Source organism: Dermacentor andersoni, chromosome 11 (genome assembly GCF_023375885.2).
Source record: "Dermacentor andersoni chromosome 11, qqDerAnde1_hic_scaffold, whole genome shotgun sequence".
Taxonomy (NCBI): Eukaryota; Metazoa; Arthropoda; class Arachnida; order Ixodida; family Ixodidae; genus Dermacentor; species Dermacentor andersoni.
The window spans coordinates 8,366,934-8,393,474 of record NC_092824.1 but is presented as its reverse complement, the minus strand read 5'-3'; the positions used below and the strand labels follow the sequence as shown (position 1 = coordinate 8,393,474).

General features: G+C 48.1%; 1 protein-coding gene and 1 pseudogene across 1 annotated transcript in view; one reads left to right on the top strand and one right to left on the bottom strand.

Annotated features, from left to right (window-relative positions):
• The window catches only part of Polr1A (RNA polymerase I subunit RpI1), a 329,206-nt gene that overhangs the window by 33,949 nt on the left and 268,716 nt on the right, over positions 1 to 26,541 (top strand). The window contains exons 4-7 of the mRNA XM_050167857.3: positions 1,359 to 1,554; positions 3,009 to 3,297; positions 7,777 to 7,941; positions 20,725 to 20,868. Coding sequence (XP_050023814.2) covers positions 1,359 to 1,554; positions 3,009 to 3,297; positions 7,777 to 7,941; positions 20,725 to 20,868 — 794 coding nt within the window. The remainder of the gene's footprint in view (positions 1 to 1,358; positions 1,555 to 3,008; positions 3,298 to 7,776; positions 7,942 to 20,724; positions 20,869 to 26,541) is intronic.
• Positions 13,322 to 18,850, bottom strand: LOC140214190 (uncharacterized; annotated as a pseudogene).

Below are 26,541 nucleotides of genomic sequence, written 5' to 3'. Positions count from 1 at the left end.
AGTTATGAAGCGCTCAGCTTCAGGAACGCGAGTGGCAGAGTTAGCAGCATGCACTGCGAACATGCGAAGGCGTTCTGCTTCAGACTGGCATATTTTTTGCGGGACCAAAGCGAGATTCGCCTGTCAACTTCATTGCCTTTCTGCACTGCTTAGCACAGCAGTTGTTTTATTTGGTGCCATCGCAAGCGAAGCAGTAGGTGGCTTGTAAGCACTGCTGACGCATGTTGAAGCTGCATTCTTTAGGCGACGAGGTGTCACAGGCTAACCTCATGTGAAAGAGGAACCAGGTGCAGAAACATCACCTCAGCAGGAGGCCTACACTAGTTTACACCACGTTGGAGCCTCCGCTGCGCTGAGACTACCGAAGCGCTCACTGTTGGTGCTCGTTAGTGTCATGGTACAGTAACATCGCTTTACCGCTCCTAAATGGTGGCACCATTCCTGTCAAGAGAGAGCATACTTTATGTGTTTGTGCAATGTCGCATCCATTACAGGGAGTTGATCATGGAACCCCGCATAAAACACTGTCGTGTGAGAAAAATTGTCCATGGAACTTCTAAAGGGTCAAGTTTCGTGATGTGCTTCAAAATTCTCAAATATTGCTTTGATTTTATTTGTGAATGGGACGAGGTTTATGCAAGCTAAGAGTCGGGTCAATCCGATTTGATTAGCAGCTTTATAGTACACGGCCATCTACGGTAGTTCACGGTAGCTGGTGACGGTTTATGCAAAAAAAAAAATTCTTAGTGAGCACTAATTTTTGTTGGCATTAGGTAAAGGTCCTAGACCTTGAAATCCTAGAAGAAATAGTAGCAAGCCTCGGAGCACTTCAAAGTGCACTTTGCTATGCATACAAGGAGTGGGCAAGCAACAAATGCAATGGCTTTATGTAACCATTTTTTGCACTGTTCTTTTTTAATAAGTCCAGCTCAGATGAATTCACTCTTACAGTATGTGAGCAAAGAAAATTAAAACGATACAAAAACCACATCCTAAAAACTTAACGTCTTCAAGAGCACTCAGATGACATCTCCAACTTTCTTGTGTGTGTGTGTTCGGGAGCGATGTGGGGTTAAAATTGCGGTTTTCTCCAAAGGTACGCATTCCATTTGTTTTGGATTACTCAACTTATAAAGAAGATTCTCGCCAAGTTTGGTTGCCATCTGTCCTTTAGAAAAGAAGGAAAGTCACCGTAGTCAATGCTTCGCCAAGGCAAGAGTTTCAACAAAACCAGTTGTTGCCCTGATGAAGCACTCGCTCCAGCAACATTGCTTGTTCGACCTTTATTGATGAAAGAATTGCTAAGGGACTAGTAGATCTGAGACCTAATGGCCAGGGGTTTTTTTGCTGCCCTGCAGATGTGAAGAATGTCGTCGAGTGCAGGCAACGGATCGTGAAGACGTTCATCCGTGAACATCTGATGGGGGCACCACGTAAGTGCCCACATTGCGGTGAGTTGCGCCGAGCCATGACCATCCAGAACAACAGCCGCTTTGTGTACACCAGCAAGATCCGACCCGCGGTGAAGCCACCCACCTCGTCCATGCCTTTTAGGTGAGACACCACTGCAATGCAATGCTCAATTCAGCGTGTGCAGGAATGAATATGTGTACGAGCAAACTGTTTTTTACCAAGAACACTAGGGGGTAATGTGACAGTAACGTCTGCATACTTTGCCGGTATGCAAAAGTATCGGCAGCTGAGGGAGTTTGTGCGGCAACACGATGAAACAGTGCCAAAGTTAAACACGAAGAAATGAAACTCCTTACTCCCACTGCGAACCATTGCAAAAAATGTGGCTGTACTCCTTGCTTCAATCACATTAACATTCTCAACCGCAATGGTGACTAAATTAAATGACATTATTGAAGCTTTTCACAATTATTGCCTTCAAGGTGAATGTGTAAGCAAACTATTGATTACACTAACAAGGTAAAAAAATAGAATATCTCTCACATTCGTGTGGCTCCCAATCCTGATGGCTTGTGGCTGTGCGAACATGTCTTTTTGCACCACATTTACCTTAAGTTTATTATTATTATTTTTTCTGCAATGTCTGATTTTTGTTGTTCACTAGGTGGTACATATGCAAAACTTCAAAACATAAATAATTGTAAATAGGGTACGCATGTATGCCACAAAAAGTGTGCACTGATTGGTCTCTGTAAGTGGCGTAGCTCCAGGCACCCGTCTCGGGTTGAGCAAATGCCGCACATGTCTTACATGTCTTAATAGGATGTAGCATCACAAAGGAAAAAACAAACAAAGAAAAAACTATTGGGTGAGGCCTTGTCCACTTACCATCCCCCCTGTGTAGCTTCCAGCTTGCTAATGGAGATGAAAGGAGAGAGCCGCTCACTGCTGTATTAACTGCCTCTAACTCCGCTGATTCTTTTGCGGCAGTATATATTTATTTTATATTTATATTTTATATTCTTGCGGCAGTACATTTGTAGGCGACATTCTCTAATAGTGAGGCCATTCTATGACTAGTTGGGAAAGTGTTTCGGGGCCCCTTTAAAGTTCACAGGTTGGCAGGTATAGTTGTAGAAGTCTGTGCGCTGTTGAAAAAAGCGACGGCACTGGACGAGTGAATTTGACGCTTCGGAAGCCGTACGGTTTCCTTGTTCACAATGTTGAAGATATAGTGTTGTAGTTCAATTATATAAGTAGCACATGTGATGTAGTGAGGGGACATAAAGATAGTGTCAAAATGAATGGTCATATGCCTAGTGTGCTCACAGAACCTGCGCACAAGTGCAATCTTGTCATCAAATGGGACAGTGTGTCAATTCTTGCAACAGACAACGAAGTTTATGCTCTAATTTTTACTAATACAGACAATATATAATGCAATACTAAGGCAGAAAAGGCGGAGGGGATGGTTTAACGGAGAACGAACTTGGGAGGCCTGGCTGGGCGGGACATAATGCTCCCCGCTAGTTTATTCTCCACCTCCTCGTCTATTTGGGACAGGAGAGGATGCAAACAACAGTCTCTGTCTGCAGGCGTACGTACAATGGCTTTGAGGACGAGGATGACGTGTTAGTCGAGGAAGAAGAGGAGCGCCAGCGCCAAGCCCAGCAGAAGCAGACCGAGGAAGAGGCGGCGGGCGGGGCGCTCTCCTACTTGACACCTGTCGAGGCTCGTGCCCACCTGCGAGAGCTGTGGACCAAGGAGCGGTCGCTGCTACAGAACCTGTTCGGCATCCTGGCCCTCGCGTCCGGCTCGCACGAGAGCCCCGTTGATATGTTCTTCCTCGAGGCGCTGGTTGTTCCTCCGACACGGTTTCGCCCGGTGAGTTCTCGTTTTGAACACTCAGAGGTATGGACGTGGGTGAGTGGGAACAAGATGGATGGATGCATGCACTGTTTTCTGTGTGGGCACACATGGAGAAATCGTGTATTCATGATTGTGTTTTCTTCATGTTTGGCACGTCAGAACTATCCCACTTACCTGATTCTAACACGTCTCCAAATCTAATGCCCACCCAATTTTCCCTTGTTTAAAGTAACAAAATAAGAGTGCACTTGAATGTAACATGCTGCCTATTCGTTGAATAAAAATATAGCACGCCCCAAGTTCGCGATTTCAAAAGAATGACATGGAGAATTGACCTTCAAAGACAATAATTTCTTTTTCCTCATGAATTTCCATGGTAAAAGCGGCGCAACATCGTTACCATTTGTGCTTCAGTGGCCACAGATACTAAGCACCTAGATGAAGTATTCTCAAGCAATCACTTTTACAAATACAGTCAAACCCACATATAACAATATTCAAGTGCCACGAAAATTCCATTGTTATAACCGATAATTGTTATAACAGTGTTGCACAAAAAAATCAATATAGGGGAATGGCAGAGCTGTTGTGAGAAAATTATAATGGCGGGGATGCCACTGCCCCTCCCTACCACCTTCCTCCATCCGGCTGCTGATTATGTTCACTTGTTCAACTGCTTTCTGGGCGCTCCAATCGTGTGTAACAAGCTGCGGCTGTCGGCGTTAAAGAATGGAGCTGCTATAACAACTGCAAAGAAGGGTCGCGGGCACCAAGCGATATGAGAGCTCCGCTGAGGCCTCGCTTTGGTGGCCCCAAAAGGGGTCTTTCAAAAAATGTGAAAAGGTTGCTTGGAAGCCTGCCAGCTTGAGAAATTCAGAAGAAAGGCTGAGGCGAGGTCGCCACAAGCATCTCGCCACTGATGGATTCCCTAAGTGAGACTATTTCGGTGTTAAGCTTGTCATACATTGCACTACAGTCAACAGCTCCTGTAGAAGTTTCGAGCGAAGATACACGTGTTTCAAGGGCTTCGAAGCGGGAATTAAAAGATTCCTTGATATCGGCAATGTGAAGTGCAATTTGTTTCTGGCCAGCCAACAATTGAGCGAGAAGATTAGCCGTCTCTGGAGGGGAACTTTTGGAGCACTGACTGCTACTTGTAGTAGTGTTATGAGCCTCGCTTGACTTTGATGTACTTGCTGAAGGCACACCTCTAGGTCCAGGGTTAAGTTCAACATCCCCACTCAAGAGAAGGCTATCGTAACAGTGCAAAATGCGAAAGCAGGAAGTAACAACATTGTTTGGGCAGAACAGCAGCAGCAAAATGCGGTCAACAGAACGGTAGCTATAGGCACTTTGAATATAACATACCTGCGTGAAAAACAGGCAGCGCTTAAGCAACATTCCGGCGTCGCTGCTGTACTGCCCACTGAAGGAAGGTGCCTTTGCAAAGACCTTTATATCATCCGGTGTAGACGTCGCTGACCGCAGCTTAGCGGTGATTGGTAGAACGACGGTGACATCAGCCAGAAGCGAAGCATGTGGAAGGCCGTCGGCAAAGCCAAGGGGCATGCCAGGGCTATCACCAACAGGAGTGACAGGGCTGTCCATGGGCACACCATCGACTGCATCCACGTGCCGGTGAAAAGGAAGCGCGGAAGATAAGGCAGCGTCCCCGCAGAAGAATCCGTGGAAGCATCCCAAGAACTGCGTGAAAAACAGGCAGCGCTTAAGCAACATTCCGGCGTCGCTGCTGTACTGCCCACTGATTGGTTGCCCACTGATATGGTTTGGTTAGTTTGATCATTCATATATCTTAGGTCAGCGCTGCTGGTGGTAGCATCACCAACTGATAGGAAGAAGTCGTTAAAAGCATTGGCTAGCTCAGGCCCTTGAATTTCTATTCCATCTTCTACAATTTTGGTTACTGCCTCAGATGCACTACTAATTACAGTGTTAAGTGCGTTCCAAACATTTTCTGTGCGTCTGTGTGTCGAGTTGAACAGGTTAGAATATAATTGCTTTTTTGCATCACGAAGGTGTTTAGTGACATAATTTCTGTATTTCTTGAAAACTTTGAGGGCTTCAGGCGAGTTACTCACTATAAATACCTTAAACAAATTGTCCCGCTTTCTTATAAGCTTGAGGCACTTTTATTTACCCAAGGTTTTCGACTTTTCTTGCATGTTTTAAAAGTCTTGATGGGAAAACACGCAAAGTATAATTCAGATAACTTCCTCAGAAACAAATTATATGCCAAGTTGGGGTCGCTCATTACGAATACTTCATTCCAGTTTGTTCTGCCTAAGCGATCTCTAAAAGTGGATAGTGTTTCAGGAGTAATTAGTCTGTATGAAAATTCTGAATGCAGTCATTTAGGTGCGTTAGTGAATTTACTGCCAAACATAAATATAGGCAAGTGGTCGCTAATATTATGAATTAAAGTGCCAGCCTTAACAAAGGAAGGATCAAAATTGGTTATAAACAGATATAAAAGTGTTGTTGATTGTGTAGTGATTCGCTTGGGGGATGTTACAAAATTTTGACAAGAATGAGAGTTTAACAGTGATTCGAGTTCTAGTTTAGCACTGCTAACATGTTGATGTTGAAGTCACCACCGAGAATTAATGTATATTTTCTTTCACTGATGAATTCTAACAGAGAGTTCAAGAAGGAGAAAAACAGACGGATATTATTCGAAGGAGGGCGGTAACAAACACAAAACAACTGAAGTGCCACATCTGATAGCAAGCGTTTCATAAAAAAGAGTGATACAGCAGAATTCTGACATTAGTTCAGAATAAATTAAGTTGGAGATTAGCATTGCTATGCCACCACACCTTTTGCCTTTGCGGTTCGTGTAGTAGGATTTATATGTTGGAGATGTAAACACGTTCTCTTCCGAGGCAAACCAGGTTTCTGAATACATCACAACATCAAAGCATACTTGCGCTTCACTATAAAAATAATCGAGTTCATCCTGCTTATTTCTACCAGATCTAAGGTTAAAATGAACACAACTAAGGTATTTTTGGCAGCCACTGTCATAGAAGTTTTTGAGGTTTATAACATCTACCTGTGCAGTTGAGGAAGGAAGCACGGTGAGAGGGATGCTAAAAGAAATATCAGGATACAGTGCCAGGTAAAATCATATCACAGCTTATCAAGGTCAGCCGCGCAACGAATGATGACGCTATCGCCCTCTCTTTTCCTTACAAGAATCTTGCCGTTACAATGCCATGAAAAACGGTAGCCATTGTGCTCTGTCCATTCTTTTGCACAGCGGAGCAGCTTACTGTTATGTTGGGTCATGTTCTCGGTGATCAAGACACCCGATGAATCATTCCTGATGGCTTTCCGCTTTTCCAGCCACTTATCGCGGCTTGACTGCGGGGCAAATTGAACAATAATTCCAGGAGCTTTGTTTGGCTTTGATGGTAGGCTGTGAATAGTGCCGATGTCATTCCCCGTCAGCTCTGGTAGGTTAAGTCTTAGCCAGATCATTCAACCGGCACAGCAAATCCTCGTTTGGGCCCAGCTTGATTGCTGTGTACTTCTATGTTTAGTTTCCTACTGTGAAACTCAAGGTCATTTACAGTTGCTTTCAGTTGCTTAATGTCATTTGAAGCGGAAACCGCCTCTAATTTGCCTACACGCCTGTTTAAGCTACTAATGTCTTGCTCCTGTTTAACTTGTCGGCTCAGGATATGATCATACTTCTGTGACAATAGTTCAATTGAATCCTTAATCACCCCAACTTAAGCTGGCAGCCCAGCCAGAGCATCGAGCCTGCTATTTATATCTGCCAGATAGATAGTTAGCTCAGAGTTCATGTTTGTTTTGTTCCCACCGTTAGAACCCCTTCTCCCTCTGGTCTCCCTCGTGCACGAAAGAAGATGGGCTGTTTCTGCCCTGCCTTCCTCCCTTGCACATGCGATATTGAGCTGCAATCATTGGGTGACCCTCACAAGTCACTTGTCAGCCCATGTTGACATGGCGAAAGTACGTTTTATACGCTCGATTTTTACAAAAATTGCTGTTAATTTCATCAGCTGTAGCTGATAGTTTGTTGCAGCGTGGTCCAGTGAACTTAGTTGCATTAATAAAATAGGTAGGACAAACTAAAACTGAAATATGGTCTGTTATATCCGAAAGTGTGTTGTACGTGGGTCTGTTGTACGTGGGTCTGTTGTAATGAGCAGACTGTAGTTGCTTTTCAAAATGAAATCACCTGCTGCACCTGCTGCACCTGCTGCCGCCACACATGATCACTATTGTTTCTAGAGTAGAGACAGCTTTTGCTCTCCACTGCCAATGGTGTGGGATAGCAAGCTGACAAGGTTTGTCATTACCCTGACCAAAATATCATGACTCTGACCCTATGTAAGTGGTTCCTTCATAGAAGAGGCAGTTTCTTTGGTGATCTGTCAGGTACAGAATTTAAGTCTGAATGCATATACCTGGTTTTAAAGTGTCTGTTCTCTTCTCGTGCCACAGATGAATTTCATGAATGGCCGCAAGTACGAGAATGCGCAGACGGTAAGCCTGTCGCGGGTGCTGCAGTGTTGTGACGCCCTGCGAGCAGTGCTCAAGCTGCTTGCGCGCAGGGGCTCGGACCAGTCTGAGCGGCCAGAGGACCAGATGGAGACCGAGCGGCTTGAGGTGGGAAATACCGCATTTACTTGATTCTAACTTGCCCTCCATTGCAACACACATTGGTTTTTCTCTGTGTGGACTGGATGTGTGGACCAGATTACAAAGACTTTTACTGCCAATGGCGATAGCTTGTCAGTCTTGTTGCTTCTAATGGATTGAGTGTTCTTGGGATACTTCATGAACTTTTCCGTATGTTTCTGTGCTTTTTCTATGTCTAACCATTTTTCTGGCGACTTGGGTCACTGCGTAATCTGTGGTCTAATGGGTTGGATATCCGGCTGTTGTTTTGAAGAAACTGGTTTCAAAACCATCCATCGGACCAACTTCGGTGACTGAAAATGTGACACCAAGTATTGTATTACGATTATATATTATGATTATAACACGAAGTGATTCCGCCAAAAAACTGGGAAACTATGAATAAAAGCACTTGTGTGCAGGGCTTTATTTATCGCTTCTGCGAACTGCCGCTGCAAAATAAGTGTTAATAAGTGCCGACATCTTTCACTGTGGGCGATAACGGCATTGTCTTCTGTAACAGTCACTAAGGTTATTCGACAGGCAGTGCTCCAGAAATGCCCTCTACATGATCCCCATGACAGCAAAGCCTTTCCGGACTGTTTGGGGACCAAATGTGGGACATTGCAGACCACTCGCATGTAATTTAATGTGCTTGCAATTTAAGTTGCATACTTCTGTGGCCTGGCTGGCTGCTTCTACCTAGAAGGGGGAAATTAGTGTGAGCCCAATATTTGCATCTCATCTTCCTCATCTGTACATATTGTTGCACGCGTGTGGTATTTGATTGTTCGAACAGGGCACATGGGCACCATCACTCGAGAAAAGAGGAGGAAGAGTGAACTGGGCTCGCGCTGTGAATCTAACCGGTCAGGGCTGCAACCACTGTTGTAAATATAACCTGTAAGTAGTTGCTCGTCTTACTGACTCGTCCTTCGTGTAACATTGTGGTGGAGGTGGAATGTTCTCCGTCTTCGCCATGGAGCTTCGAAGCAGCCGCACTGTCGTCTTCTCAGCCATGGCTTCTGATGGAACCACCCCGTTGCCACCTACACCTGCGGTGCCAACCACAACGTACATTACGGTTCCTAGTCTCCGTGATCCTGGGACGTTCTCCACCCGAAATGACGTTGACGTCGATGACTGGCTCAGCATGTATGAGTGTGTTAGCCAAAGCCACCACTGGGACCCTACCATCATGCTTGCCAATGTGATCTTTTATCTGGACGGGACACCACGTGTCTTGTTTCGCACCTATGAGATCGAGCTCTCCAGCTGGGACATTTTCAAAAAAATGCTTCGCGACCTATTTGGCAACCCGTCAGGTCGCCAACAGGCTGCGCGAAAAGAGCTTGCCACCCGTGTCCAGTCGTTGACCGAATCGTATATCTCCTACATACAGTAAACGCTCGCGCTTTGCCGGAAAGTCGACGAGCACATGACCAAGGTTCTCAAGGTGGGCCATATCCTAAAAGGAATCGTGAAAGACGCCTTCAATTTGCTGGTCGATAACGACGTTTCTAGCGTCGAGGCCATCGTCAAAGAATGCCGCCGCTTCGAGGTAGCCAAACGCCGCCGCGCTGTCCCACAGTTTCCCCGGCTCCCAAACACCCCTGCCACATCCTCTTGTTCCTCTCTTACTGCCACACGACCATTTCAAGAGAATGTCACACGTATCGTTCGCTGTGAGATTGAAGCGGCGAGTTCGGCCCCCCTTCATCCACGACCCCTTGACGGTGCCTTCGACCAAGTGGCCCCCACTATTTCCGTTATTAAAACACTTGTGTAGCAACAAATTGCAAACCTTGGTTCCCCCCCCGCCTGCTCTGTCTTGCGACATTATTTGGCACCCATTCCCCTGTCCACAACCTGTAATGACAATTATTTCACTCCCAGACCACGCAATCTTGCTGAACGGCGAATACCAGACGACAAATCGATCTGCTTCCGCTGCCACCGCGTTGGTCATGTATCCTGCCACTGCCGCATCACCTGGATGCCGCTGCACTGGAGCTCATTCCCTGCTCCTTGCTCATACGCTGATGCTTGCCGTTATTCACCTCGCCGTCTGTACCCTTTTTCTGATGCCCCTGACAGCCGCTCCGTGCGATCGCCGTCGCCTCAATGCTGTCGCTCCCCGTCACCCCAACCTTGCCGCTTTTCCTTGCCAAACCGACGGACGGAAAACTACGCCATGCAGCTCTTGGAGGTAGTGCTGCATCACATTCGTCCTGTCCAAATCCTCCGTTGACGCTCCTCACTAACACGAGCCTAATTGAAGTAGACGTAGATGGTGATCCGTTGATACTGGAGCCCAAGTGTCCATAATGAGAGCTAACCTTTAACGTCGCCTCAAAAAAGTTCTTACGCCTGCCATCACTCGAGCCGTACGCGTCCCCAATGGAGCCACTGTTGCCGTCAGGGGTATGTGCACTGCTCGCATAGGAATTGCTGGCCGCCAAGTTCTAGTCCTGTTCACCGTGCTGACTAGTTGCCCTCATGACCTAATCTTCAGGCTCTACTTTCTGACGACGCATTCTGCCCTCATTGACTGTTCCACCGGTATGCTGTGCTTTGAGCTTCCTCTTCTTTCAGACGTTCGCCCCGAACAACCAAACACCCTCTGCACTACAGCTTTGTTTGCTTATCGTCGAATTGGCCTCAACGGCAGCCGTGCCTGATGGCGACTATGTCGTCGCACCTATTCATGATGTCCTCCTGGCGCGCGACATCTCTGTGCCACACTCCGTCGTAACCCTTGCCGCTAATCAGATGTGTCTCCCCGTTATCAATTTTGGCTTGACGAAGCAAGTGTTACCTGAAGGCATAGTGGTGACCACGCTCCGGTCAGTGACAGATGACCACGTCACTGCTTTTGCAGTCGACGCATCTCCAGATCCTCCTGATTACCCGAGGATGCCTTGAACCCCGGCGGCCTATTATGTCCCATGGTCGCTCCGGACCTCACACCTGACCAAGCAGCCACCCTATATCGCCTTTTACTTTTCTACCGCGACTTATTTGACACTGACAATCGACCACTTGGTCAGATGCCCCTTGTTAAGCATCGCATAAGCACTGGTGATGCTGTTCCCATTCACCGCCGACCGTATCGCCTGCCCACGGCAGAGCGGCAAGTTATTCAGCAAGAATTAACCAAGATGCTCGCCAGAGGTATTCTTGAGCCCTCATCGAGTCTTTGGGCGTCAACGGTCGTGCTCGTCAAAAAGAAAGATGGCATGTGGCGTTTCTGTGTTGATTACCGCCAGCTAAACCGAATTACTAAATAGGACGTTTACCGTTTACTACTAATTGATGACGCTTTTGATTGTCTTCACGGTGCCAAATACTTTTTGTCCATCGACCTTCGATCTGGTTATTGGCAGATTTATGTCGATGTGCAAGACCAAGAAAAGACTGCTTTCGTCACTCCAGATGGCCTCTACCAATTCAACGTTATGCCGTTTGGTTTATGCAATGCCCCTGCCATGTTCAAATGGATGATCGACTCTCTGCTTCAAGGTTTCAAATGGTCAACTTGCCTTTGTTACCTCGACAACGTCCTTGTGTTTTCTCCTTCATTTGAGATGCACCTTGAGCGCGTCGCAGCTATCCTTGACGTCTTCCGCAAGGCTGGGCTCCAATTACACTCATCGAAGTGCCACTTCGGGCGCCGACAGATTATAGTGCTAGGCCATCTCGTCGAAGCTTCCGGGGTACAACCCGACCCTGAGAAGGTTCGAGCAGTAACGGCTTTTTTTGTACCTCAGTCTGTCAAGGACGCCCGGAGTTTTGTGGAGCTCTGTTCTTATTTCCGACGATTCGTGAAAGATTTCGCAGCAATAACTCGAGTACCCACTGAACTTCTGAAGAAAGACGTGCCTTTTACGTGGGGTTCCCTTCAGGCTGCTGCATTTTCATGCCTTATCACGATTCTCACCAATCCACCGGTCTTGGCCCACTTTGACCCGTCTGCACCTACAGAGGCCCCAACCGATGCCAGTGTTTATGGGATCGGCGCCGTCTTATCGCAACGCCAACAAGGACACGACCGTGTTATAGCCTGCGCTATCCGGCTCCTGACAACTGCAGTGCGCAACTATTCGATTACCGAGCGCGAATGTCTTGCTCTCGTGTGGGCTGTTTCAAAGTTCCGCCCATATTTATATGGCAAGCCCTTCTCAGTATTCACAGACCATCATGCACTCTGTTGGCTTTCGTCACTCAAGGATTCTATTGGCTGGCTCGGTCGTTGGGCCCTCCGACTGCAAAAATATCCCTACACAGTGACTTACAGGTCAGGACGCCAACACCAGGGCGCAGATTGCCTCTCTCACTACCCAGTCGAAGATGCGACCTCTACGTCTGATACTGACACTGACGCCTGTGTTCTCTATGTTTTTCTGCTGCTCCATGTCGCCGATGAGCAGCACCGTGACCCAGCCTTGTGTATCATCATTGACCACCTGGAATCGTCACTTGTTGACAGTTCCCTTCGCTTGTTCACACTTCAAGATAGCGTACTCTACCGCCACAACGTCCACCCTGACGGCCCTGCATTATTCCTTGTGATCCCTAAACACCTTCGCTCGGTTCTCCACGAACTTCACGACGTCCCCACTGCCGGTCACCTGGTTGTGTCACGTACCTACGATTGGATCCGCCGAGGCTTCTTTTGGCCAGGGCTTGCTTGTTCCGTTCGAAGACACGTAGCTGCGTGTCAGAAATGCCAGTGGCGCAAGACACCATCAACGCTCCCTGCTGGGTACATTCAACCACTCAACATTCCCGCGGAACCATTCTTTCGGGTTGGTTTGGACTTACTTGGCCCTTTTCCTCTTTCTACCTCTGGGAACAGGTGGATCGCTGTGGCCATGGATTACGCCACGCACTGCGCCACCACCCGAGCCCTTCCTACAAGCTGCGCCACAGATGTCGCCGATTTTCTTCTATGTGACGTGATTTTATTACATGGAGCTCCTCGACAACTTCTCACAGACCGTCGCTGGACATTCCTATCAAAAGTTACCGTGGACATCCTGCAGTCCTGTGCCACGAGGCACAAGCTATCCACGTCGTACCATCCGCAAACAAATGGTCCCACGGAGCGTCTCAATCGCACTCTCACAGACATGCTCGCGAAATATGTCTCTTCAGACCACACTGACTGGGACCTCGCTCTACCTTTTGTCACATTTGCATATAATTCCTCGCGCCACGACACAGCCGGTTATTGTTACATAGTTACGACACACGTGCCATGTCTTACTGTATACGACAGCACGCCGTTCGAAGGTTGGGACATGAATCTTTATTGCTTCCGTTTTGGAGCGTATATATACGAAACAGAGTGGGGGAAAGGGGAAAGGGGAAAGGGAGAACAAGGGAAGGATATCAAACGATAAACGCACGTGCCGTCAGCGCTTGCAAGGCAGTCTGATTGCGGCTGACGTCACTTTACAACATCTCTTCTCCCTTAATACTGAAGTCGCTGTACTGGTTTTCCTTGACGTGTAGAGCGCCGCAAGGCTTGGGGTGATCTGACGGGTTCAGCGTTGCTCCGTGCGAGTTCTGGTGAAGTTCATGCTCAGGTTCTGTTATGCCTCCTTGTTCGGCTGGCGTTCTCGGCGACAGTGGGTAGTCGCGAGGAGTACCTGTTCTTGATTCTCGTTTTGCCGCTTCTTGGTCTTTACCAAGCGGTGGCGTCACATCTTCCCGGTTCCGCACCTGGTCAACATGTCGTCTTACTGATCTGGCTGGTGTTCGAATGCTCACCATCCGAGAGCCTATTGTAGACTCTACAATTCCTGGAGTCCATTTCTCACCCGTTCCGAAGTTGCGGGCGTACACGGTAGCTTCAGGCAATGGCAGTGGCCACTCGTCTGCTTCGTTGGCTGGCCCTGCGTGTACAGGAGGGAAACGTGTATCTAAGCGGGATCGAATTTTGTATCCGAAGAGCAGCTCTGACGGTGATTTTCCAGAGCGGTTAGGTGTCCTTCTGTAATTGAAAAGCAGCCTGTTTATACAGTGCAGTCCACTTATAACGATACCACATATAACGATATATCGGTTATAACGATGGGTCGACATGAGAGTGTCATTTTATGCATTAGGTCTATGGGGAAAAAAACCATTTATAACGATAGGTTATTCACCGCATATCGGATATAACGATCAAAATTTTGCACTATGGACGGCGTTTTCCGTGCCAAATAATCGTAACGTTTGCGTTGCTTAGTTCCCTGAAACGGACGATGTCGAGACGAGGCGATGTTTACCTCCGTAAGTTCGTATCTGCCGCCATTACCGCGCAGCGCGTCTCGCCCCGCCCGCGCACGAGTAGGCGCAGCCAACGTTGGCGCAGCGCGCCACAAGATGGCGCTAGCTGCTTCATGCGCGTCGGCCACAGTCGCTCCGAAAGAGAGAGAAAGAAAAAAAGAAGCGACAAGCAAAGCGGCGCGGTGGCGCCCGTCCCGCGTCTCTCTCGCGATAGCAGGCTGACGCCACCGAAGCAGCGTGCAACCAACGGTTCAACCCAGTTCGAAGATGGCGCCGACAAAGCGCAAAGCTGTGTCGCTTGACACGAAGATGGATATTTTGCAGGACTCTCGATGCGGCTTCAAGGTGAGCGCCCTCGTGAAGAAGTATGAGCTCGTCCAGTTAACGATATCAACCATCTTGAAAACCGGGAGCACCGCGATTGTGAAGGCAGGAGCTATCAGCGGCCATTCCGATCAGCGGAAAAGGGGTTAGAGACCCCTTGTACGCCGATGTTGAAGAGGCGCTTTACCAGTGGTTCATCACCAATGGCTTAAAGAAGGCGGGCTTTGTGCGTAAGGACGAACTTCCCCAACCCGCTGAGACCGACCCGGTGGAAGTCGCTGGCATAACCGAGCTCTGGGAGCTCGTTCCTACTGGTGACACAGGTGGTGTGTCGAAGGAGGAGTTTTTGACTGCAGACAGTGCTGCCTCGTTCTGCGATGAGGTCACCGACGAGGCGATCGCCGAAGATGTGCTGTCTCGACAGACGCAAAGTTGTGCGACGGTGGCGACGGCATCAGCGACAGTGACAACGAGATCGACAGTGGCTCCTTGACCTCGACCACGATGTCCACGCAAAGTGCACTGTCGTCGATCGACTCCTTAATTGATTTTATGCATGCTAAAGGATTGCCGCCAGTGTTCGCGCAGCAGCTGGAATCCATGCACACCGCGGTTGTGAAGCTGAAGCTGCCGCAAAAGCAAGTGCAGATTTCGGACTATTTCGGCGCGCCTAATCCTTGACACGGTCATTGGCGCTAGAAATAAAGTTTGTTTTTCACGGCCTACTGTATACATCATCTATTCTTTAGAGCAAGTAGCGAATTCGAGTTCAGAGCTGCAAAGGTAAAGAGCGCAAACGCGTTTAAAAAAAAAATCTTTTTTTTGATAACTGCAGTCCAGATATAGCGATCATCGGTTATAACGATCATATTTTTCGTCTTTATCGATATCGTTATAAGTGGACTGCACTGTATTATCTTCCAACTGCCCTTCACCAATCTTCTTGAGGCCGTCCTTAATTGTCCCGACAGCCCTTTCTGCTAGTCCGTTCGATTGAGGGTGATATACAGCTGTGCGCAGATGCGCTATGTTGTTGCTCTTGACAAAAGTAGCGAACTCGTCAGCGGTAAACTGCATTCCATTATCGGATACGATGGTTTGCGGCACGCCATATCTGCAGAAGATACCGCGCAGGCAGTTGATTGTGCATGAAGCATTTGCTTGTTGGAGTGGCACAGCTTCAATCCACTTGCTGTATGCATCCACGACCACGAGTATCATGTTCCCTGCTATAGGTCCCGTAAAATCAATATGTACCCTTGCCTATTTTTCAACAGTAGCGGGCCAGCTTTTTGGCGTTGCTGTAGCTGGCATGGGCAGGTTTTGAACACAACTCTGACATGACGCTGTCACTGCGACTGCCTCAATTTCGCGATCTAACCCTGGCCACCAGAATGACGATCTAGCCACCGCCTACATAGCGGACGATCCTTGGTGTGTCTCATGCGAAAGGTATAATATGCGACGTCGCGCCTCCTTCGGAACGACTACTCGCCGGCCCCAGTATAACAACCCGTGGGCCAAAGAAAGCTCCAATTTCTTGTCAAAAAAGGTGCGACACTCGTGTTCAAGCCTTTTACGCAGGGCGGCCAACCGTTCTTAGTGAATCGCATAACTTGACTGAGAGCAGGGTCACCAGCAGTCAACTGCCTTAGCTCCTCAACTGACACAGTTCCCTCATCGAACACAGTCAAGGCCAGCAGATAGTCTGGTGGGTCCGCTTCTGGTGGCTTCGGCTCAGACGTCCGTTGTGGCAGTCTACTAAGGGCGTCAGCATTGAGCAGTTGTTTACCAGGAGAGTATTGAAGCTGATAGCGGAATCCGCCTAAGTACAGCGCCCAGCGCTGTATTCTGGCGGCTGCCAATACTGGAGTTGGTCGATCCGCCTTCAGCAGGCCCACGAGCGGCTGGTGGTCGGTGACCAATACGAATTCTCGGCCTACGAGATAATCACGGAATTTGGACACTCCAAACACAAGAGCAAGGGCTTCCCTCTCAAGCTGAGAATAATTTTTCTCAGCCCTTGTTAGCATTCTAGAACGGAACCCGACAGGTTTGTTTATCTTTCCGAATGTATGGAAAAGCACGGCCCCTATTCCGTCCTGTGAAGCGTCACACTCTAGCTTGAGGGGTCTCTCGGGATCATAGTGAGCCAGCACAGCCGCTTCCCGAAGGCATTTTTTTGCTTCATGAAAAGGTGCTTCTTGTGCATGTCCCCAGAACCAACGTGTGCTGTTATCCAATAACTTGTACAGCGGTGCAAGTACGGAAGACATGTTGGGCACGAACTTCGAATAAAATGTAATCATGCCCAGAAGCGACCTCAACTGCTGAACATTTTCTAGGTTGGGGGCTCGCGCGATTGCTTCAGCATGCTTCTGTATTGGATGCAGACCTTCACGATCAATTTTATGACCCAGATACGTCACTGCCTCTTGGCGAAAGCTGCATTTCTCAAGTCTGAGCTTCACTACATGTTCCCGAAAACGCTGCAGTACTTGTCGTAACGTGTCGGTGCTACCAAGTTCTTCTGATACCAAAACGTCAAGGTGAGCCTGAACACCTGTCAGGCCCTGCAGAACTGTTTCTATTTTTCGCTGGAACATGGCAGGCGCGGAAGCTATGCCGAACGGCAGTCGGTTGTAGCAAAACAACCCACACTGTGTATTGATTACGCACATCTTCCTTGAGTCCTCATCGAGGGGAACTTGGTTATACGCGTCTCTTAAATCCAGCGTGCTGAAGCAGTCCCCACCGTTCAGGCATGCGAAAATGTCATCAATAGCTGGCAACGGGTACTGCTCCAGTTCACAGACGGGATTCAAGGTCACCTTAAAATCAACGCAGATTCTAACTGCGCCGTTCTTCTTCATTACGGGCACAATGGGAGTAGCCCACTCGGCTTGCGTTACAGGTGACAGTACTCCAAGCGTTATGAGCCTACCAATCTCCTTTGAAACTTTGTCGCGTAAAGCAAATGGAAGGTAACGGGCCTTACAAAATTTCTGCATGCCGCCTTCCTTGAGCTTCAGATGGACAGGGTGTCCGTCAATTAGACCCAGCTCGGGGCTGAAGACGTCTTTGAATTCTGACAGGACGGCATGAATGGCGGGGGTACGGCTGCTTCCTGGACCAGAGCTTTGTTGCACTGATACGTTCAACACCGAGGATCCTGCGTCATTGAACTTGGAAATCAGCTCTCGTCCGTAGAGGCTCGGACCTGAACAGTTCAGGACTATCAAGGAACTCTTGACCTCCTTGTCGTTGTAGGACACTGACATACTCGGTTTCCCTAATACTCGAAGTCCTCCAAGATAACAGGACAGTTTAATGAATGCGGTTTCTGATTGCGGCCAATGTTCACAGTTTTTCTCAAAAATCTCTTTGGACACAACACAGACCGGTGAGCCGGTGTCCACAATCATAGGTACGTCAATGCCACACCAGGTGAAAGTACGAAGAATAGGTGGTGGTAGCCGACCATTGGAGGGTGCGGTTAGTGTCCAAATGTGCGCATCGTCTGCATTTTCCTCAGTGACATCCGCTGTTACTGCAAACGCTTCTCCTTGCCTGCATTGTGAACGAGCTTTTGGGCGTCCTTTCCACACGTCGCTTTGGCACATCTTCGCCAGATGGCTGTATACACTACAGCGGTAACACCTCGCTTTTGCCCAGCCGCAGGCGTTTCTGTTGTGTTTCTGACTTCCGCAACGCCCACATACTGACACCAGTTCATCAGCTTGTCGTGCACTGACCTTGAGCACGGGTTCAATGTCAGATGACATCTTCTTTGCATCTTTTTCCGCTGCTTCTGCTGATATGGCAATTGTTTCAGCCTCCCTCATCGTCAAATCTGTTTTCGCTAATAGCTTCTTCTGAACAGCGCTTGACCTCACTCCACAGACGATCCTGTCGCGAAGCATCCGGTCTAGCATGCCACCGAAATTACAGCCATCCGCAATCCGGCGAACTTCAACGATGAACTGTTGAATGGGCTCGCCTTCCAACTGGCAGCGATTGAAGAACCGATAGCTCTCCGTTATTTCATGATGCTTGGGGTCGAAGTAGTCATCCAAAACTTTGACTGCTTCCTCGTATGTAAGCGAGTTTGGCTTCCTCAGTGCAACCTGTCCTGAGAGCACTTGCACGGTGCGCATACTCAATGCTGCTACCAGCAGCGCCCTCTTCTTTCCCGAGTCGCTGACGCCAGTTACTTCAAAATAAGCTCCTTCATGATGTAAGCCTTCCAGTTGTCGGACTGGTCATTGTATTCCGGTAGTTGATGATGAGCCATGGTCGGTATTTCCGCGGCCGCTGTTTCCTGCTTAACTGCCTGGCTTAATTCATTTTTCACCTCGAGGGTTCTGTCTGGCCTCGTCGCCACTGTTACATAGTTACGACACACGTGCCGTTTCTTACTGTATATGACAGCACGCCGTTCGAAGGTTGGAACATGAATCTTTATTGCTTCTGTCTCGGAGCGTATATATACGAAACAGAGGGGGAAAGGGGAACAAGGGAAGGATATCAAACGATAAACGCACATGCCGTCAGCGCTTGCAAGGCAGTCTGATTGCGGCTGACGTCACTTTACAACAGTTATTCCCCATTTTTCCTTCTGTTCGGCCGAGAACCAGCACTGCCCCTCGACACAACCCTCCCTGTTCACGCGGCACCGACCAGTGAATATGCACTAGATGCCATCGCCCGCTGTGCCCACGCAAGGGAAATTACCTGGGACCGCCTTCTGAAATCCCAAGAGAGTCAAAGGCGTTTGTACGACATGCGAGGCCGAGACGTGCACTTCCCGCCTAGTTCTTTCATGCTTCTATGGTCTCCATCACATCACGTCAGGTCGGCGTGTCAGAAAAACAGCTGTCTCGTTACACAGGCCCACACCGAGTGCTTCGTGCCATGACTCCTGTCATGTACGAGATCGCCCCTGACGCCCCATCTGCTTCCCACTCCAGTGATATCGTGCACATTACACGACTGAAGCAGTATCACCCTCCCATTTAGACGCTCCGAGACGTCGCTTCTGCCGCCGGGGGATTACGCTACACGTGTGTGGTATTTGATGGTTTGAACGAGGCGCGTGGGCACCATCACTCGAGAAAAGAGAACAAAGAATGAACTTGGCTCTGAATCTAAATGAGCTGTGAATCTAACCGATCAGCGCTGCAACTGCTGTTGTAAATATAACCTGTAAATAGTTGCCCGTCTTACTAACTCGTCCTTCGCGTAACAATATCTACCTACTCATACCATCATCATATCTGTATATATCATCAGCAGAGCCACGAGTTTGTCGTGGCACGGAATCTTCTAGAATAGAGAAGTTCCTCAGAGTATGGCAGACGGGACGCTGCATAAACAACTGCACACGGAAGCATCAGCTGACTATCAAAAATAATGAAATGGCCAATTTGCCCACGCATTGCATTGCCTGCACCTCTGATGTGCTGTTTCATATCGCCAAGATACTAAGAAGAAGCAAGAATGCATGTGCCCGAGCATTCTTTATCGAAAGAAAAGATGGCTTGTGTGTAAGTGACACATCTGTATCGCTGTTCAGTGCAGAGATGTCTTTTTTGATTAATCAGATGCATTAGAAAGTTGTGTGGGGATTTGGGGAAGGGCATCTATCTTTCTTTTAATTTGTGTGCGCCTGTGCATTTGGGCTCTTTTACAATGCTATATTGCAATAAACCAGTTGGTAGTCAGTGCTTAATCTTTCCACGTGTCTCTTCTCGTGTGGTGTCCTGTTTCCCAGTTTTGTGCATTTAGCAAGCAGCCTTTCTACTGCATAACACTAAGCGCATTCAGAGGCTCGAAATATTAAAAAATAAAATTCTCATATTTGTGCAAATATGGTAAATGTGTGACTCTTTAGTGAACCTCTTTGATGTCAGCTTTTCAAATTTTACTAATTATAGAAATTGATCTCAAGTAGTAAGGAGGTTGATCTAATGTGGCACATGGTTTTCTCTATGCTCCAGTAGTAATGAATTTGCTGTGTATTGTTTGTTCGGATGCACTCACTTGCCTGTGAATATTTGTTTCAAACTGACCATTAGCCTTTGGCTAACAGTCCAGTTGTGTCGATATTTCATAGCAAGAAAAAAAAAAAAAGAGAGAGAGTTGAGGATTTTATTTGATTTGATGCAGCAACTGGTGAGCAAGATGATGGGCAAGGACCTGGACGCGAAGATGCACTTTGCCTGGAATGCGCTACAAGTGGCAGTCAACGTTGTTGTGGACAGCGAGCTTGATCGGCTCAACACCAACAAAGGCACACCGGGCATCAAGCAGGTAGGAACAACAGCACAGGCCCTATTTACTCTATTGATTGTAACTCAAGATTTATTTGTGATTTTCGTTGCTCAAACTCAGCCCTCATGTTACGTTCAAATGATGGCAAAATTAACCATTTTAACACAAATACAGTCAAACCCACTTATAACAACATTCAAATGCCACGAAAATTTCATTGTTATAACCAATAATTGTTATAACCAGGTTACATGAAAAGATCAAAATAGGGCTTGACAAATCTAGGAGAAACGTTTAGGAGAGCTCGCCACAAGCATCTCATCACATACTTTTCACTGGCTTGCACGAGAAAAGCCTATGTCTGTCAGCCATGCATGCTTCACGCGAAGCTTGCCGACATCCTTCTCTAAGGCATCGAAGCGCTCCACATAGTGCAGTGGAAGGTTCCTCGCAAAAACGAAGCCCCAGAGGAACTGAATCATTTCGGGCCTCCTGTGAGGACAATGTTGAGGCGGCCTGCCCTACCGCATCATCGCTGCCGTTGTCGCTGTCTCTATCTGATGCAAGCACATTCGCGACGATCGTCTCATCGGTTAGAAGCACTTAGTTTCCAAATCTATAGCCGTGCGCTTTGTTTTCATTGGCACGTGCATTGCCGATGATCAGCGGGCGGATCAGCCATCTTCTGTTTCGACGGCGAGTCAAGCGAAGTTGAGAAACCGTGTGGCCTGGAACGACTTCGACACAACCAACAAAAAGGAACCCGAGCAATTACAGCTGTTAGCAGAATTGCATTAAATCAGGAGCTAGCGAGCAAGATGCAAGCAATCTGCTTGCAGCGCAGTTGGCGCAGTCCATTTGTGTTTTGGAGGGTAGGGCGGTGTAGAGCTATGGGCGCAGCCCATTTGTGTTTGGAGGGGTAGAAGGGTGACAGGAGAGAGCCGCGTGGAGATGGCTGGAAAATGAGCTTGCGGCGGCTGTTGGAGCAACAGCCCATCGTGCAGCGGCTAGAATTTCTCGTTTTCTTTTTTTCGTTTCAAGGATTTCGCATTTCACTACCTTTTGGCTCGGACACCCAGCAGCCAGACTTCATCGTTATAACTGATAATGCTGCATCGGGGCATGGTAGTGAGCAGGTTATTTCACCATGGAAAACATAACAAAAGTCGACGGTGCAGCAGCTTCTCATTGTTATAACCAATATATTGTTAAAACCGGTATCGTTATAAGCAGGTTCGCTGTATTCCTAATCCCACTGTTTTTAGCACTACATTGGGACTCTGCATCTTCTTGTCTCGATGCAATCTATAGAGAAGTTGACTGAAGCCAAAGCTTGTTTTTGTTTTTCAAACGATGCCATTTCCACTGTGTTTCTATGTCACGGTTACGAAGCTGTAGCACCTTACGGCCTTTCACACTTCGACTCCATTCATTCGTGATGTTATGGCAACGCAGCGGGTTCGGTATGACGCTTGCTTCGAGTGACGAGCAATTTTGATGGCCTAGGAGCTAAACTCTGTTGCGGCTCAGCAGCTCGACATCAATAAGTCAGCGATTAGTGGATGGCAGGACCAGCAGGAGGCCCTCTGTGAGGCCGGTCGGAAGCGCTCGATGGACCACGTAGTGGCTTGGCACTGCTCCTGAATGAAGTAGTTTTGTGGTCTTTTAAGAGGTGCTTAATCTTGAACAGGCTCGATGGCACAGGGGGTTACTTGATTCTTGGGCGATAACTTTCACGGCTCGTCTCAGTACCAAACCCCTTGAAGTATACGGCCGATGACGCTCTTGGCACTTTTCAAAGGTAGTGAGCTTGCCGCAGTGCGAGGAACACTTGTCGAGGACAGGTTCGGTGCCGAGTTGCACGAACTTTCGTGAAGGTGAAACTATCTCCGAAAGTGATTGCCCAAGAATAAATACATCCCTAGGAAAGCTCTGCCTCTTCCTCAGATGACAATGCTGAGTGAAAAGAACTCGTTTCCAAATTGTGATTCCTTGAATAAAGGTGCCACTTCTTTTTCCGTTCATGTCACGTTACATTTGCGGTTTTATGTTTCTAATTTCATGTTACTGGAAAATTGACCCTCGTGTTACAGTTGGGGTTATACTACATTTGAGTAAATATGGTACCTCTTTATTTGTACTTACTGTATTTATTTACTCGATTTTAATGCTCCCTCGATTGTAACGCGCACATGTTTTCTGCTACCAAAAAAAAAGAAAGAAAAAGCTCCTGATTGTAACGCGCTCCCATTTGCCGTGACCTAAAAAAAGAAAAGTCCTTTACAGTACCACGCACCGCATTCTTTCATACAGAAATACAACTTTCTCTCACTTGAAAAAACGAAGATGCACTGAAGTTGCGACAAATAAAAAGAAGTAGCTGTTTCGCCCAAAAGGTGAAGCATCGCTTACGATAGCAGATGGGTAGACAGCTATACGAAAAGTAAGGATAGTAGTTTTATTGGCTGTATAAATTTTGAAACATTCGCTTACTAGCTAAATTAACAAGCACTGTGTCTTGCACACAAGCAAACGTGAACACGTCTCACTCAATGACCGCGGAAACTTTTTATCAAAACGCTGGAGCGAGGAAGTGTGGTAGCAGGAGCGAGAGAATCGACATTTGCGTGGCCTTCGCTTCAACGCGAACTAAGCATCGAGAACACAGCGCGGTGCGCCCAGATGCGTAGACTCTTGTCTTCATTGCAGATCTCCATTGCAGACCGTACGTAGCAGCCGCTGGTGTAGAATGCCTCTCCTGTTTGCGCCAGTCCCACAAGGAAAATTTGGCAACTCCAAACGCCTGTGATGCGGCCCGACTCCCGTCTTTCTCCGCACACGTGATTGCTTTCCTTTTAATTGCGGAATCGTGATGAACTCGGCATGTCATTGCAGTTGGCGCTTCCATGCTGATAGAGCAAACGCAGAAAACGGGAAGACGGACGGTGCACTAACCTAAGCCAAAGGAAGGATTGCCTAAGCACATGTACTGTAGCACATGGAGGAAGCTATGGCAGCTAGGCTCGAAGCGCGTACGATGCGGGCATTGTGAAATGCCAATGGCGATATGGTAATGCAGATTTAGGGTCGTACTCGGTTCTAACGTGCACGCAATTTTCGTACCTGCTTTATGGGAAAAAAGTGCGCGTTAGGTTTGAGTAAATACCGTATTTACATGATTGTAAGTCGACCTACTTTTCTAAATTTGAAAATCTGAAGTGGGGGGGTTTGACTTACTATCGAAACCAAAACAGACCAACGAGATATCAGGGGGGCTACAACGTAGTTGTAATATTATGTTTGCTCTATGGCTCTACCCGTAGTTTTCGCTATCCCGCGTGTTTGTTCGCTTTTCAGAAGGGTTTTTCAACATTTCTTTAGAGTTTTACAGCAAACACAACACTTGTGGGGGGAGAGGGTGTCGATAGCCGATAGAAGTGTGGCTGTTTCATTTGCGGCGGCACCCTAGAACGGCGGCGCTTGCAGTTAGTATCGATAGTTCATGGAAGAGCAGATGCCGCTCACGTGCTTCTATTTCCTTGTAGCTCTTAGTTTGATGCGTTTTACTCGACTGCCGACTACGTGCTACTTCCATACTCGCTCAGCCGTCGTGAATGCTCCAGGCCCACTAAACATTCCGTCCTCGTTCACAGCAGCCATCCTTTACGCCGAAGAAACAAATCCCTGCGCAGTGGGCTGCAAGTTCGATGTTTCTGAACTAGTGGTGCGAGAGTCGCGACTGCAGCGAAGCAAAATTTTCACCTTTGATGGCGACCGAAGAATTTCCCACGAGCCGAAGTCGGGATGCTTTCCGGAGCTGTAGGCCAAGTTTGCGGGGTAGGTCGCTGAAATGCGTGATTGGTCCCTGCCTGTGAAGTACAACATGGCCATGAAACAAGCCCAGGTCTTCGCCTTTTAAAGGGACACTAAAGGTTACCAGAAACTCAAGTTAAAGTGGTAGAGCAATGTTCTAGAACGTCTAAGGCGTCGATATAATCGCGAACAGAGCTTTAGTAACCGAGAAATTGAGGTAAATGCATGACACGATTTGAGACCCCCCAGCGACATTCCGGTACTAGCCCGATGACGAAAGCACTCCTCATAATTTGTGTTACTAATACTCAACTACTCGTATTAAAAATATTATTTCATTTGATTATAAGACGGAAAAAAAATGCTACTTGTCTACGTCTATTCGATTCTAAGAAAAAATAACATTTTGAAGTTACCCTTCAGTAATATGGGTGTTCGAAAGGTTTCGTTTTCGCTCGACTCTGCGCGCTCGACTCTGCGCCGCGCACGCTTTGGAGTTTCAGTAGTTTCGTTAACGCGTCGTGCTGTGAGGGTTCTGCTGGCTCGCGAAAGTTTCATTTGTTGGAACAAGCAGCGAGAATGCCACGTCCATGTGATGTCGTGGGAAGCCCTCGTTGCTTTCCCGCTCCGGAGAGCCGGTGTCGAGGCCGCCGTCGTAGTACGCAACGACGCCGGCAGTGCGAGCCCTCTGCAGCAGGTCGCGCTCGTCGGTGTTCAAATCGCTGAAGTTGAGCCCACCATCGCGAGCCAATCTGTCGGTGTCAGGGTCCATTGCGACGAGCGTCGAATTTTGCGTCATAGAATGAAGTACCAGCTTATGGGCGTCTTGCGCTGGAGTTTGAGGTATAGTAGCGGCGCCTGGTGGCGGTGCGGTAAACGACATCTGGGTCGTGCCAGCTTGGGTCGTATTGAGCCCTCGCTGTGGCGATGCACGTTTCTAGGCCGAGTTTTGCGTCGATTCGCACTTTTTTATGCCCTGTTGCAAGTGCGAAAAGGCTCGTCACTTCTCACAGACCACGCTGCAAGCTCGCCGCAGCCTATAGTTTAACGAAAACGGACTCTCCGTGTGCCGTGGGACGTAATGTGGGACGTAATTCGTTTCTCCTTCCGCTAGCCACCATACTCCCGCTTTCGCTCTGCTGTCGGCTCTGTCTTGGCTCTGTTTCTGGCCGCGCGTTTGCGTTTTGCGCAGAAAAGCCGTAGCGCCGTCTGCGGACGCCGTTCTACTCACCGATGGCGCAACGTCACTATGAGACCATGATGTCAGTACTCCTCGATCGGAGGGCGGGTGATTTGAACTGCGCTAGAGGTACGCGGACGCTTCAGAACGCATTTTCTCTTAAAATAAGTCTCTCCTTGGCACGAAACAGGCGTTTCGAGGTTTCTGTGATGGTATTTCAACAGTCCACGTTAACTTAATAGTAACCTTTAGTGTCCCTTTAAGGACGTGCTCCGCCATGAGTACAATGAGTGGCTGGCAGCAGAAGACCGCGAACTGACACCAACCGCACCTGTCAAAAGAGCCTCCCTGATGGCTGCATGTGGTTGGGTGCGTTTGGCGTGGGCTGCTGTTCCACAAGATGTTGTGATGCGGTCTTTTGCCAAATGTGGAATTTTGCTGGACGATGACGTGCTGTGGGACCGTAGCAGCGATGACGATGGCAGCACTAGTGAGGACCATGGCACAAGTGAAGACGAGTAGTCCAGTGACCATGCCAGCTACTGACTAACAAATTTTCGTTATGGAACGCGCCCTCGGGTATGCTCTTTCCTTTTTTTTTTCCTGTCACGCGATATGGAAAGGTTGACTTACATTCGTGTCAACTTACAAATGTGTAAATACGGTATGGTACTTTATACGGAGGACCTGTAAACAACTCACCATGGTTGCCGATACTC